General features: G+C 43.7%; 1 protein-coding gene across 1 annotated transcript; it reads left to right on the forward strand.

The window, feature by feature from the left end:
- The first annotated feature begins 2608 nt into the window (after positions 1–2608).
- Positions 2609–7887, forward strand: got1l1 (glutamic-oxaloacetic transaminase 1 like 1). Its single transcript, XM_035640693.2, has 8 exons — positions 2609–2859; positions 3857–4038; positions 4260–4383; positions 4993–5210; positions 5322–5472; positions 6130–6295; positions 6552–6694; positions 7262–7887. Exons 1-8 carry the CDS (start codon positions 2688–2690, stop codon positions 7399–7401), a joined length of 1296 nt encoding a protein of 431 aa, XP_035496586.1. The 5' UTR covers positions 2609–2687; the 3' UTR covers positions 7402–7887.
- Positions 7888–15527: the final 7640 nt, after the last annotated feature.

A 15527-nucleotide genomic window follows, 5' to 3' on the forward strand; every position in this document is an offset into this window, starting at 1 on the left:
GGTCCAAGAACAGAATGCATGACATCGGAAAACAGTGACCAGCATCCGCTCCGCCAGACGGCCTGTGTGACTGCCGTAATATCATCCAGCAAAAAAGGCCGCAACAACTCGGGAGTGGAAACAATTATCCTGTCTGATATCAAGCCACTGTCTTACAAACTGATTCCCATTACAATGTTTTCCATGAGCAGGATTAGATCGACATCACTTCTAAACATTTTTAAAGGGAAATAAAATGAAGAGAAACCACCACTTGAAATACAACCCGGGTCTTTTTGATAAAATACGAACACAGGAATGATGCAGATGAAAGCCTGGTCAAATCAAGGGGGCCAAACATTTTTATATAACAACAATCCAAAAGGTTTTTTTTATCTTGGTAGTTTTCAAATAATGTGGTAGTACAATATATTCCATATGGCTTTAGAGGATACATTTCAGTGTATCTTATTAATTGCGACAAAGGCACTCTAATTGCACCGCAGGGTCTGACTAAACGTTTTTTTAATCTCGTGTGCTGATTTTTTTCCCCCTCCCTCTCTTCTCGATTGCAAATGCATATTACAAGTATTCTGTTCATCATTTTTTGTTGTCGTCCTTTTTTCAAATTCCTACCCTGTGCCTGCAGCTTGTCCACTCCTGAGCTGTGCGTTACGCTTCAGTGTTTTAAGGACAGATGGATATTTTTGGAACACAGGGATCTTCAGCACAAAAAAGCCCTTTGACACCAGATTTCAGGACTCAGCGGCTCAAAGCCCTTTAATCTCATTGAGTCAACAGCACCTTAATTAGATGAAGCATCTTGGATTCACCCTGGTAACATGGTGCATGACTAAGGCACGTTTGCCACTGGGCCCAGTTACAATCTCTTCTATGGCATTTTCTTTGTCACTTCTCACACAAAGGCAGGCTCCTGATGAGACAGCAAGGCAGTGGATTAAGGGCTGAACAGTTAATCGGTTGATCGATGAGCAATAGACTACTACATTGATCACTGACTATTTAGATAATCCATTAATCGGTTCAAGTAGTTTTTATGAAAAAATAAGTCCAAATTCTCTGATTTCAGCTTGTTAAATGTGAATATTTTCTGGTTTCTCAGCGCCCCTATGACAGTAAACTAAATATATTTGGTGTGTGGACAAAACAAAACATCATCTTGGGGTTCGGGAAATAACGGTCAACATTTTTCACCATTTTATGACATTTTGTGGACCAAACAACTAATCGATTAATCACGAAAACAATCGTTTGTTGCAGCCCTAATGTAGATACATGAATCATGAAAAGTCTTATCCTTACATGACCCCGAGCCTGGAGTCACAGAATCAACAGTGGCTTCATTATAGGATTTTAGTGTGTTTCTGTATGATTTGAATTTTTCTTATTGTAACAGCCATACACAGATACATTGACATTGGAAAAATATTTCAGCCGCAGGCAAAATGCTTGAACAATCACACTAGGAAGAATCCATCACAGAAAGGGGCTAAGATACGGATTTCTGCACATGCAGCTGTCTCGGTTATCCATAATACAATGCCAGCAGCCCTAAGGCACTTATTACATTTCAGGAAAGAATGCAATTCCCTCTATAATTTGACTGAAAAACAACTGTTTCTCAAAATGATGCTTATTTTCAGATGGTAGGTGTTTGGGGTGATGGCATAGTGGATGGAGCAGGCTGGAGATAAAAGTGCCTCTTAAATTACCATTTTTCCCCAAAAAATGACTCCAGGTCAGCTAATTGATGGGGCCAACTGCCTGGTTTGGCCATCTACTGCCATCTAGTGCAGTGATTTGTGATCATCATCTCCATAAAGGAAACAGAGCCTGGCTCACTGGTCTTCCCTTCAACATAATGGCTGCAAGATGTTTACTTTGATTCTGGGTTTTCCAATGACTGTTCAATTCACGGCCTCGTCATCATCCCCACAATATGGCTCCCCCCTTCACTTCTTTGCCCGAGAGAGAAATGCTCTATTTCCTGGATGCACGCGCACTATAGTGGTATTTTTGTTATAACGTGATGAGCAAGAGAGCGAAGCGGGATGTCTCTTCATCATCTGGAACCGAGTAGAGAAGTATGCTTTGGTTTGTGTGCACATACAGTCACCTCGTATATTATCGGTAACACACTGCAATGGGGATGTAAATCAACCAGCTGGAATATAGTTTGACTCCTAAAAAATACCAATGGGGGAGGTTAAAAACAAGTCATCTATTCTGCATAGATATGATTCAATCAAAGCAGTGGAGGAAGCAGGACATATTAAAAAACATATAGAATATGTGCAGCTCTTGTTAGTCCCATGAACACGTTAAATGAAACCCAGTCTCTGGACTAGCTGTGTAAGTCTTCATTCATTTAAGGGTGCTACCGGCCTGTTGAACAACCACCCAAAACAAACCTTACGGATGAGCAGAGCCTGGTTCCTTTTGATTTGTGGTCGGTGCTCGGGGCCTAAAGCAAACACGTGTGGGGTCTTGACTAAAACTGATAGCCCATCTTTACATTTCCAGACGCCTGTTTGATGGTGGCACACTCAGCAGAGCCCCACAAATTAGGGAGTGGCAAACTCATCCATCACCGTTGCCCGGGGTGACTGTATCCAAGGGCGTGCCGTAGCCTGGCAACGGCGGGTAAACAGAGGGGCTCGCGGGCAGCGGGCTCTGATGCGCTCGGGATGAGCCGACCCAGCAGTGGCCGCGGTGAAACGCGGGTCAAACGAACCGGATGCGCGGGAGGTCACCTGCCCGCGCTCGACGACGCGCGCGCGTCGAGTCCTGAAGCCAGACTGCTGTCCGCCTTCAGGAGAGACGCGCAGCACGCCAGCAAAGTTTACCTCGGGGGGAGAGGTGAGTCCGTTCCTCCCCTCGAACCGAGGACTCCCCGGACCTGCAGAGCGGAAACGGGAGGCAGGGGTTTGCGGCAGAACGTTCAAAATTGCGCCTAATTGGTGTTGCGATGATTTGATTCCGTCGTCGGAGTTCTTGTCGGTTTCCTCGCAAACATTACGTCACGTCAGAAGAGGATGCACCCTGCACGGGCCTACAACAACGACAACAACAAAATGAGCATGAGATGCTGCTGTCTGTCATGCTTTCATAGGCATGCGCTATGATAGTTTGATTTGCTTCATATTGGATTATGCAGTTGACACCCGTAGTCCATCTACATCGAATTTGCATCTGCTGACTCAAACTAGGGGCTTCATGTACATTATGTTTGATGAATTACTCTATAAATATTTTTAATCTATAGAGTTCACCGTGGGGAAAAAAAGTTCTCCATTTATGTAAAGTTGCAGCTCCAGAAATATGTGTCCATGGGGGGGTAATGTGATTACACCAACAGGTTTTCTGAAGGAGTGTTTTCTTCTTCTTCTTCTTCTGCTCACCACAATAACCTGTCTGCAGATGGAAACCCGGGTGCAGCCGGAGGCTCTAATTGGACCCGAGTGTCCTCGAAAATGCTTTACCAGTAAAATTGAATCCTTAAATCACCCATTTTTACACTGTTTACCTTTTTAATGGTTCAATTATTTTCAAAAAAACTTTACCGAGACAAATAACACAAAATTAACTGATACTGAGTATCTGTACCTTACCACATTGGTTTGAACTTGTTGCCTGATTGTTGCCACTTGTTTGCTTAGATGACTGCAAATCACACATTTAAGAAATAGTTCTATTTTAGGATGCACTTTCTGGGAGCCCCACCTATAGGCTACAATTTTCTGACATTGTGACCTCTCCTTTATCTTTACAAAATGACTTTGATTTTTCACAGCTCGATCGTTTTTTTTTTTTCAGATGAAAAAAAAACAACCTTTGCACTAACTGTCCTTTACAGAGTATTACAGCGAGGATGGGAAGACCTTCGAATTGCCCCTTGTTGGGAAAATAAAGCGACAGTTAAGCGCCGATCCCACTTTCTGTCCAGAGTATCCGTCTCCTCTTGGGCTGACAGAATTCACCAGGCGAGCCACAGAGGTGGCTCTGGGAGAGAACTCTCGGGCTGCAGTGGAGAGCCGGGTAATCTCAGCTGTACATACACACACTGTGACTGATTATATGATCACAAGTCAGTTTGTGCAGCAACAGATACAGAGAGATGAAGCAGAAGCACGTAGCCAAGTGTAAAATCAATCAGCCATGTTCCCTGAACTTAGTATGCAGATCAGCTCTCCAGCACTTTTAGCAGCATAGTCATCACTAACAACTCAACTCCAGGGGTTTCCTGACTTTTCTTGCAGGTGCTTGGCGTCCAAACTCCCAGTTTTACGGCTGCCGTGCGCCTTGGGGCTGAACTCTTGAGACACTGGACCGATGTCAGTGCTGCCTGGTGCGGTCCAGTCTACCTCTCTTCCCCTTGTGATGGTAAGTAAAACCTTTAAACACCATTTAAAGACACGACTGCTAATTTCTTGGCTTTAAAATGTTGGCACACATTGAATTAGGCTCATGAGACATCAGTAACCCACTGACATTCGAATAAGTGATTTTCAAACCAGTGGATGGCAATTAATAATATTCCCAGCAACATCAAGTTACCGTGTCGTGAACACAATGCGATTTCTGAGATTTCAGGGGGAAAAATGTTGCTAATAGTGGGTGTATGAATAGGACGAAAATGAAAAGGATTTCATTTCAGAATAGGCAGATGAAAACTAGCTCATAATACACACAGACCCGTGGCAGATATGTCAGACATTCATCTAGAGAATTCTACGCCCTCCAGGTCCAGTACATTCACTTTATCTTTTGCAGATGTACAGAAGATGATTTCTTGGAGCTTTTGAGACAAAGCCAATGTGTGAAAAGAGAAATAAATAAATAAAAATGAAGTACTGCATGAATACAAGGTCTTGGAAAAACATATTCACTCACAGTGGAGGCTGCATACTGTAATTACATGCTAAGGTATCTTGAGGATTTTGTTCTGCTTTTGGCGTCTAATATAATGTTTTGCCTTGATCCTCCGTGCAGACTCGCTGGCTGGTATCTTCCAGGCAGCAGGGATCCGAGATATCCGTCAGTATTATTACTGGGATGAGCAGCAGCGGTGCATTTGTTTGGAGAAGCTTCTGGAGGATCTGGAGAGGGCTCCTGAGCGAAGTGTTGTTGTTCTGTCCGCGTCTGCCCACTACCCGACCGGAGCTGATCTCACTCAGAATCAATGGGCCGTAATTACACAACTAATGACGGTATAACCAATGTGTCCATTTATGCCCTCAGACGAAAATGATTTCTATCTGACAAGTAGCTCTTCACTGTTGCTTAGGTCATCATTTGCTGTCTTGGCACTGTTTCAACAGAGGCGTAGGCTTCTCCCTTTCCTCTTGCTGCCTGCTCAGGCGCTCTGCTTTGGGGATTTGAAGCGGGACGCCTGGCCCGTACAGCACTGCGCATCGCAGGGCATGGAGCTCCTTTGCGCTCAGTCGTTCTCCCACTGCTTTGGCCTATACGGTGAGAGAGAAATCATATTTCAAGGATTCATTCGCGCCTCTCCCATGGCCATAGGGACGCCGCTTGGCAAAATGAGCCGGTTCTACAAAATAAGCCTATAATCTGTCACCTTAAATCTTGAATCGCAAAACTGTTCTGCTATTACATATTGGGCGGCTGTGGCTCAGCAGGTAGAGTCGTTCGATCCCAGCTTCCGCCAGCCCGCATGCCGGTGTCCTTGGGCAAGACACTTAACCCTGAACCCTGAATAGCAGCGCTGTATGAATGGGAGCGAGTGGGTGAATGTGACTTTCCTGTAAAGCGCCTTGAGTGGTCTATACGACTAGAAAAAGCGCTGTATAAATACAGTATTTATTTTGTGCAGTCAGATACTATCAACAGTACATGCAAAAGCAACTCTGTACAGTTTGTTTGTTTTCTGTTGCCTTCCATTTGCCTTGCTTTGAGAGCTCTGTATCCGCTGTGAGGCAGATCAGTCGTTTGCTTTTTGCTAGTTTTTCCATGAACTGGCAAATATTCACTTGCCTAGAACCGAGCGGCTTATATCGTTTTCTCTCTCCTTATCAGAAATGGAGAGTTTAACATTACGTTACTGTTGCTGAAACACAGCGTGTCTTCTTTAGCACCCGGCTCATCTCGATTCCTTCTCCTCACCAGGGGAGGCTGTCGGTCACCTCGTGTGCGTCCTAAAGCAGAACTCCCTCCTGTTGTCTGTGAAGTCTCAAGCTGTCAAATTAGTCAGATCGCTGTGGGCCCAGCCGTCCGCAGGAGGAGCACACGTCGTCGCCACCGTGCTCAGTAACCCAGCCCATCTTGTGGAATGGTGAGTCATGCTCCATTGACGTTAGTAATCTGGCATTTGAAAAATGTGGCGTGGACGGCGGCATTGCTATTGTATCAGCAGATGTCCTTGGTGACGGCTGGACTGCTCAGGCAATTCCTCCGTGCACGCAAGGCTTCAAAAAGTTGAACTGGCAGTGTCCTCGGGAACTTTTGACATTTTATACATCGACTAATAATATCTGCATTTGTATAATTCAGATATAATTTCCCAAATGTTGTCCCCTTGTGCTTCCCAGTCAAGGAGAAGTTAGACGAATCGTTGAGCGTTGTATGCTGATCAGAGACATTCTGAGAGAGAAGCTGAGGCTTCTGGGTACTCCAGGCTGCTGGGACCACCTGACTCAACAAAGTGGACTCTACTGTTGCACAGGCTTGAATGGTGAGGAGCAATCACTACAGTTTCTGCCATGTTATGAATCGTGGAGGGCAATTTTTTCTCATAATCTATTGCAAATGGTTCACTACATTAGCCTCTAATAATGGCCCAACAAAACACTGTCTGATAATCATGAGTGTTTTTTCACAGCACTCGCTTTTCTCTTCTCCTGCGTTTAAGCCAGTAACATTTTTTATAGATTCATCATTTAGAACTAAATCAAGGAGTGACATTCTGGCCGTGTTTGAATAGACTATAATCATCAGACTTTAAACAAAATATGTTTGGGTCACCTTTTGCCTGTAAAATCACAGGCATTAACCTTAATCAGTGTACTCTAAATGAATATTCACGATTTTGGCACCATACAGATGTTTTACAATCTCCGTTTGATTATTCCACATTAGATAAGGTTTTGTTAATCATAAGATTTTTTTTTTTAACTACCCCTTTTATTTCAGATGGATTTTTGTTTAAACACGATCGGTATTTTCCAATGCAAGACAAATGTTATCATAAGTACCTAATAGCTTTCCCTGTACTCCTTTTTTTCTCATTGGTCTGCTATAGATCAGCAGGTGGAATTTCTGTCAAAGAGGAGACACGTGTACCTCCTTCCCAGTGGCTGTCTAAATGTGAGTGCAATCAACGGCCATAACCTGAAATACATATCCGAGTCCATCCATCTGGCCCTGACCACTTCACCATGACCACGTGGCTTTTGATCAAAATCTGAAATCAGTGTCAAGGAGGCTTTTCAGCCTCCTGGAACACTGACTGTTCCTGTAATTACTATTGCAGTCGTAGACAATGCAAAGTACATGTGAAACAAAGATAAATGTAGAGCAAATTATAATTGCATATGAAACTGCTGTTGACTTTTTGTGATATAAGTCCAGTGGTTATTAGAGATTAGTGTGTGATAAGGGATGTGTCCATGTGTCGTGTCTGGTTGTAGGTCAGCCATAAAACTGTATCACAATAGCGCAGTGATCCTTTTGTGAAAGTGTTCTTCCTCTATCTGCGTTTGGATATTAATAAATAATATATAATATATAATTTGTAGTGCAAAAAGTATATGTTAAATGAAATGTAGGTAGTGCTTACAAAACTGATGTATGTTCAAGTGGTAATTTTTTTCGCTGAGTTGATGTTAATTAGTTATTTAATGCAATAAAAAACGATGTGAAACCTCACAGCCGAGACTTACTCGTGATTGGTTGTGTGTGTATACCGGCTTGACCTCAATACCATGGCTCCACTCCACAATCACTTCTGCACAGTCTCTGGCTCCGAATGCCTTTAAAAGCACAAGATGGCAGCACCTGTGTTCTGGATACTCTGGCTTCATTTCTGTACATTGGGTGGAGGAAGACGCATTGTCCACTTCTATACAGTCTGTGGTCCATTGACCCCTTGACCTGCGCAGAGAGTTTATCGTGTCATCTATTTGAATGCTTCCACCACCATGGATGCGGTGTCACTGCTACTTTTTAGTGAGTCTGATGAACTTGTGCACACATTTGTCCTTTTTTCCTGTTGCGGCTCGGCTGTGAGGCTGGACGGGTTCCAGCACCTCCTCCCTCTTTGTGTGTGGATGTTTGTGTGAATGTTCTTGTGTGTGTGTTCTGTGTGTCTGGTAGCCTATGGCTGGATGTGTGTGTGTGTGTGTGTGTGTGTGTGTGTGTGTGTGTGTGTGTGTGTGTGTGTGTGTGTGAGAGTGTGTGCGTACTCTCAATCAGCAGCAGCTCCTCACTGGAAGGCACAGGCTGTGCACAATCCCAATCATCCCTGCCTCAGTATAAAGACGCTGACCTTGGATGCAGACGTCGCCAGATTGTTCAACAAGTATTCTACGGTAGTCCCCAGACCCCGGATTTGATCCTGTTTCGTTCCCATGTTCTCGCTGCCTCGATGATATCTTGTGTCTCCAGTGCAGCCTTACTGTACCTCACGCCACGTCTTCTGAGTATCCTGAGCTGCCTTCGCCTCATACCAGCCTCCAGCAGCCTGCCTCTGCTCAGTAACAATAAACCTGTTCCCTTTTCTCCTTGTCCCCGTCTGTGTCTGCGCTACTTGATCCGCCCACAAAACGAGCCTCTAACATTTTCCATCCGTATGCTCGGTGCATTTCTTTTCCATTGTTTGATTCTTTTCAGATACCAAAGGTCAGTAATGCGACAAAAGGTTTCTACTCATTCACCCGGTTCATGTGTCAGTCCTCTATTGATGACTGCAAACATAAGCTGCCTATCAAGTACGAAAAAAGACCAAATTGGAAAGACAAGAAACCAAACTATCTTAAATGAATCACTTCATTTCAGGGTCCATCTTCTTGATGTGGTTGGGTGCGTCCTGCAAAGTAGCCTTACCTCTGTAAATGTATTCTATTTGTAATGAATTATTAGGGGCCTTTAATGTCACATTGTCCATTCATTCATTCATTCATCGTCTACCGCTTTATCCATTTAAGGGTCGCGGGGGGTCGCTGGAGCCAATCCCAGCTAACATTGGGCGAGAGGCGGGGTACACCCTGGACAGGTCGCCAGCCTATCGCAGGGCCACATACAGACACGGACAATCATTCACTCTCACATTCACACCTACGGTCAATTTAGAGTCTCCAATGAACCTCACCCCATTCTGCATGTCTTTGGTGTGTGGGAAGAAGCCGGAGAACCCGGAGAGAACCCACGCATACACGGGGAGAACATGCAAACTCCACACAGAAAGGCCCTGGTTGAACCGGGATTCGAACCCAGAACCTTCTTGCTGTGAGGCGAAGGTGCTAACCACTACACCACCGTGCAGCCCTTCACATTGTCCAAGTAATGTTTATTTTTTTTGAGTATTTCCTTTTGAATCAACTAAGAGACATGATATGAATGGACCATACAGCAAATTGTTTTCTACCCTATCATGTGCATCTGACAGCAATGGAGCAACAGAAATTTTTATATTTGGTCCCTGAAAAAATCGCGTGGCTTTTATCTCACTAACTGTACATCCTCCTTTCATTTGTGAGTGTGCCACCATTATCCCAGCATGTTTAGTTCTGAGAAACGGGTTGCAACAAGATATTTAATGGAGGCTGCCTGTTCACTCTTTTCATTTTAGTGACCTCAAGTGAACAATGAGGATAATCAGCATCCACCTCCATCCTCATCATACATACTGAGCCATTAGAAGCTGCCTGCGAGCACTTTGATATGTATCCGAGCACACTAACATGTACGCAGTGTTGAAGGGTATCTGTCGGTATCACAGGTTTCACGTTGGGGAAAAATTGTTCACATGCAAATATTCCCCCCTGCGCACATGAATACAGAGGATTGCCTAAAGAAACTGAATTTACACAATTTGCAAAAACCAAAGGTGGACTGGAGAAAAGTGTTGCTTCCAGCAACGAAAAGCATTGCTCAGAAATCATACAGCTTTGTAAACACAGGACAACTTTGACATTCTCCACTGATCAGTCAACAGTATTCAAGATTTTTGTAGCAGTTTCTCGTGGGGAAACCCTTTACAAAATGTTTCAGTTTGAAGTAATGGTTTGACAAAGTTTAATACATTATGCTGAATACTCCTGTTTTATAGATCTGAAAAGATATTTAAAATCCCCTCAGCTGGTGTTTGCTCTTCTTTTTTTGGAATGCAGTTCTCAGCGTTATCAGTTTGAGCGTTCAATTAGTAAATTTGTTTTCTCACTTTCTAATGAGCTAGCAGTGTTTAATCCAGTTATAAATTAAATATGATCAAAACCATCAAACTTACAAATTCTTTATTACGAGCCTCATTAGAAAGTGGTGCTCATTATTTGCTGACTCAAGGGTTGACAACATCTGTCAGTTGGTTGATCAGTTCTCTACTTTGGTCCGGAGGAAATATTTGTTTGTCTTTGTAATGCTTTTGTTCAGGACTAACTACTCTTTTTTTTTGGTAAGAAATAATATTCCCATCACATTCAGATGTGCCTTGTTTGATATTAATGAGCAAATGCAAAGCGTGCTAACACACTAAACTAAGAAAACACAGCCTTGTCATTGTGAGTGTGTTTGCAACGACAACATTAGTTACTGACATCACTGACAAGCTGTTATCAGCATCAGTGGCTGTGTAGCCTCACAGAGCGGATACTAAGATAAGAGACGGAGGAGAAACAGGGGTTTCCGCTTGCCGTCTAATCATCGCCTCATCACACTCTTTCAAGCAACTACATTGGTGTTAACCTGGACTGAAAATGCCAAGTAAAAATAATTGACTATTTAACTTTGTCTTGTCTGAGTAGATTGTGACAGCAAGATGTAAATGGGTGGCCACAGATCAGCATCTCACTTGAAATGGTTTGGGTTGTCTATCCGCTGGCACAGTCTTCAAGAACACTTTGTGCCCACCGACAGGCATCAGTAATAAGCCATGACTCACACTGAGCATATAATAGCACCTAAATTGTAATTACTGTCAAATGATTCCTTGAGAGCATAGTAATCTATTTCTAGTGGAGTTAGAATAACAGGAATTATCTAAACCGCATCATCCTCAGCAACAGTTGTATTGGTGAATGGTAGTGACGTCCATTGAATTGAATATTGTCTGTAAAATGTTTTTGTCAAAACCATTGATGAATTCTGCAGCAGCTTAGTCTCATGTCAGAGGGGCACGGGCTGGTGTTCATGACGAAGAACTGTTCTCTGAAATGCTTTCACAGTGTGGCTCTAGAACGCTGAACGATATCGTACAGGTGTGACCTGATCTGCAGAACGGTGAATTGTAAATTACATATATTTATATAGCACTTTTCTGGTCTTATTGCCCGCACAAAGCACTTTACGGTACAAGTCACATTCATCGATACACAGAGCGCTGCTATACAGTACACAGCGCTTTTTCCATCACATCATTCATATAATTTAAGTGTCTTGCCAAAGGACATATTCAACAGGTGACCCGCTTGGTTTGCAAACCCAGTTCAATCGAGGAGATTTTACGGTTCCTTGATATAGAGAATCAGTACACTCTTGTATTGTGTGTTGGTGTGAGAAAGACAAAAGGGAGGTCAAGGTGAACTGTGCAGGTGGGTATGTCACACCACAATTATAAAAATTAAAATTAAAGGTTCAAAACAGACCAGTGGACCAGTTTGAAGACACGTCAAACTAAAAATTAACCCAGCACCAGAGGTTAAAGAGGCAAAACACTTTAAAATGATCTTTCTCCAGCAAAGTGATCTGTAGGTGGCGACCGCACAACATTCAGGCGAATGGGGAATGGAGGCTGTCTCCGCTCTATGGAGTTACACGGGAGGTTAAAAAGCAAGTCCAGATAAATGAGTCGTAGTAAGATCGGGATAGGTCACGAAGAGGTTTTTATACAAGGGATGGGACGATGCCACTTTTTCTATTACTAACCGATACCAATCCTGCAAACTTGACTATCTGCCGAAACCGATCCGATATTAATCTGATACAATCTTTTCCCCACTCATAAAATAAAATATTAATAATGCATTGTTCAGGATGCACTTTGCTTAACCTATAGCCATCTTGTAAGAAAAAATAATCTGCTCCCCTAAAGGAAGACATACCTAGCCAGCAACATGACTGAGTTATGGAATACTGCTGTTTTATTTCTCACAGAACTTTTGGCAGAATGTTTTATGGTCGGCAACGTTCAAACAAGCAAAAAACATATTGAACTGTAAACTGTAAATTAAATAATAATAAATAAAATGTAAGTGCCTGAATGTCGTTCAAGGCTTAGTAGATATGTAAACAGGCATTTATTTGGTATTATTTACTATAATGTATCGGATCGGATTTTACTTCTTATTTTTTCCGATATCCGATCCAGTCATTTTGGCCAATATTGCCCTGATCGGGCCATCCCTTCTTTATACCTTGACACTTTGTTTGAGCTCCCACGGCTGGGGTCTTTTCAGAGGACCCAGTTCAGTATATCAAGTCACGGTTCTCTGCAGCTTTGGCCGTCCATAGGCTGGCAATCACTGCACACGGGTGACAGAGTGAGAAGGGAATGAGATCATGAATTGAGTGGTTTACTTTCCTTTTCCGTTGGGTTCCAGAGTTATCCTCCAAGTCCTTGGTGTGGATTCTCCAGGTAAGGGGGGGGGGGGGGGGGGGGGGGGGGGGGTCCTTTTGTTGTCCGCAGCACAGACAGTTCTCTCTCTCACACTGAGCTCTGAAACTTTAGCTCGTCATGCACACGCTCCACACGAATCACTCAAATGCTTTCAGGTCTGTTAATCACCACACTCTTCAGGGTGCTTTCAAATGCACTGCAAACTGTTGGAGAAACCAATTACTTATTTGAAGTCGCACATAAAAGCCCTTTGTGCTGGTTATTTGTCCATTACATGACAGGCACGGACTGGTTTCATGGCTGCAAAGGTCAGGTCACAGAGTTGCAGAGAGAGAGAAAAAAAACATCTTTAGCTCATGTCTTCCGGTAAGTTTAACTTTTAAAGAAAGTTAACTTGGACATCGGGTCACTTAAGAAGATTGTAGGGTAAAATTACATTACAATAGATTCCCATTTCTTTATTTCTTTTGGAAATATAATGGATGTCTGTGCCAAATCCGAATGGTGATCTTTAGTCGCAGGATCACCAGACAGATTCATCTTCGGAGGACGGCAATTCAAATTGCATGTCAGATAAAAACCAAACGTATTCACGATGATTCTGTCTTTCAAGCTTCGGGGATCGTGGAGATTGCATTATTTGACCGCAACGTGTCTGACTCATTAGATCATCTTCCTCTTTAATGCTCAGCGTCTTTTGTTCCCCTCACTCTGCGTTTGGCCTCAGAGACAAGTGGTTCTCAAAATAATTTCAACATGGTCCCATGAAAGCTCACGGCTGTAGTTCTACTGTGGTACAATTTAATGCGAGTGTGTAGTGTTGTTGCTCCGTTAAGAAACTTTGAGTGTCCGTTTGTCACCTCAACTAAAGTTGGTTTCTTAGTTATCTTGTTTTACTTTAAGTCGCTGACTTTATTGTCTGCTTAGTTGCTTTTGCAGTTGTTCACAAGTTCTACAAGTTTAGTATTTATAGACCACACTCACCCAACAAACGTGTTGAGGAATAGAGGATGATCAGCAAATTTTTCCCCCCAAGTCGATCTGCATGAAGCTATAGAGCCAGTCCGAGCTATTTCACAGTAGCTTTGATTCCCTTTGGACAAAATGGCACAGATCGCAAATACATAACAATATTATCAAATATGGCATCTGATGCTCGACCTGTAAATCCTATTTAAGTGGATGTAACAACAATACATTTCCCCCAAAGTGTGCTTATCAGCAATAGAGAAGCCTGCACTGTCAGACAGGATGACTGCAGCTGCACACAACTCATGGTCAGAACTTGACTGATGGGTTTGTTCAACGTTGGCAAGAATGAAAACGTGGCATTATTTCCCATCAGCAAGTAAGAAACATCAAGAGCAAACAGTGATTCCTTTTTAAATGCTGCCTCAGCTTTTGTCTGCGATCGACTTATGCGAGTACAATTCTTCTTCTTCACTGTAGCTTGCCTTAGAAATTCGAGGTGAACTTATCTCGCTGCCAATGTAGGAGCTCATGTAGTCTAAATCGTTCCTACTCACTGTACTGTTTGTGCTTCAGAAGAAAATCTTCTTCTGCCTCTAACATTACCGCCGAGTTTCTGAAAGAGGTCCTTGGGTTTGGACAAGAGATGTGTAGAGTCCTGTGCTGGTTCTTCCCCATTCTAATTACTTGACCAACAATTATAAGATCAAATTAAAAGTCGTGTGACACATTTAACATATAAACTTGAGCCTGAACTGTGCTATTGTCTCTCTTTTTCATTGTATCCTCTGCTCTGTGTTTTGACATGTTCCAGTGGCCTCAAGGATGATTTCTGCCCTCACAGGTCACAGGCTGAGCAGATGACTGGCTGTATGCTGGACGAAGCGTGGGGAGAGTTAACATCTATTGATTACAGCTAAGCCCCTTTATCTTCAAGTAAACACTCCGAAGCCCGGAGACACACTGTGAATCCAACTTCCACCGTGAACATCAAGTCAGGGTCTCCATCAACAGGCCTGGTTGCCTGGCTTCACACCGGGCTATTGATCCAGAGGCGGTCGTCTAATTCCAGCGTGTAAGCGGTGATTGTTTCGTCTCCGGCGGCTGGCTGGTCGAGGAGAAAAAACAGAGTGTCCTCACAGTCAGTTTGCACAAGCGAAAGGCCGTGCCCACAGAGCTCCATCTTCAGTTGTCCTCACGAAAGCCAGTCAACACTGAAACGCCATCACCAACCTTATCAGTGTGCCCCCTCGCTCCCTTTGACAAATATTTGTGACCAGTGTGGGCTGACAGTTCAAACAGCAGAGCCACCGTGGCAGTGACCTCTGCTGCATCCATCCGGACAGCACTGGGACCGTTGGAGGACGCATACAAAAGGCGCCTGTCACCATTACCCGTCACTGAGAATAGCCCGATTCTTTTGATGACGGAAGTTTCCTCATTCCTCTGTGTTTTTCGCCATAATAAAAATTGAATTTGCCTGAGAGGAAGAATGAGCCAAAAAGCAAATAAGAAAATGTAGACCAAAGTGGAACCCCATGGAGCGAGCCTACTGTGTGACTGTGTTTTTGTTGAGGCTGTGCGGGCTGAACATTCAGTGGCTCTGGCATTCATTGGAGCTGTTAGGCAAGTTTTAAAGGGGGATACACGCGCGAGCCATCCCCGTCACCCGGACTGCGCCTGGACGATCGTCCCTGTCAACTGACACGAGGACCGACGCGGACGCACGAGCCGAGGCGAGGAGCGACGCGGACGCACGAGCCGAGCC

Source organism: Scophthalmus maximus, chromosome 19 (assembly GCF_022379125.1).
Source record: "Scophthalmus maximus strain ysfricsl-2021 chromosome 19, ASM2237912v1, whole genome shotgun sequence".
NCBI classification, from domain to species: domain Eukaryota; kingdom Metazoa; phylum Chordata; class Actinopteri; order Pleuronectiformes; family Scophthalmidae; genus Scophthalmus; species Scophthalmus maximus.

Bases quoted from the DNA above. Each gene is read 5' to 3' on its own strand.
- got1l1 (XM_035640693.2), top strand. From the start codon at position 2,688: ATGAGCCGACCCAGCAGTGGCCGCGGTGAAACGCGGGTCAAACGAACC. The intron at 2,860-3,856 runs GTGAGTCCGTTC...TGTCCTTTACAG, and splicing joins AGTTTACCTCGGGGGGAGAG to AGTATTACAGCGAGGATGGG. The intron at 4,384-4,992 runs GTAAGTAAAACC...TCCTCCGTGCAG, and splicing joins CCTCTCTTCCCCTTGTGATG to ACTCGCTGGCTGGTATCTTC.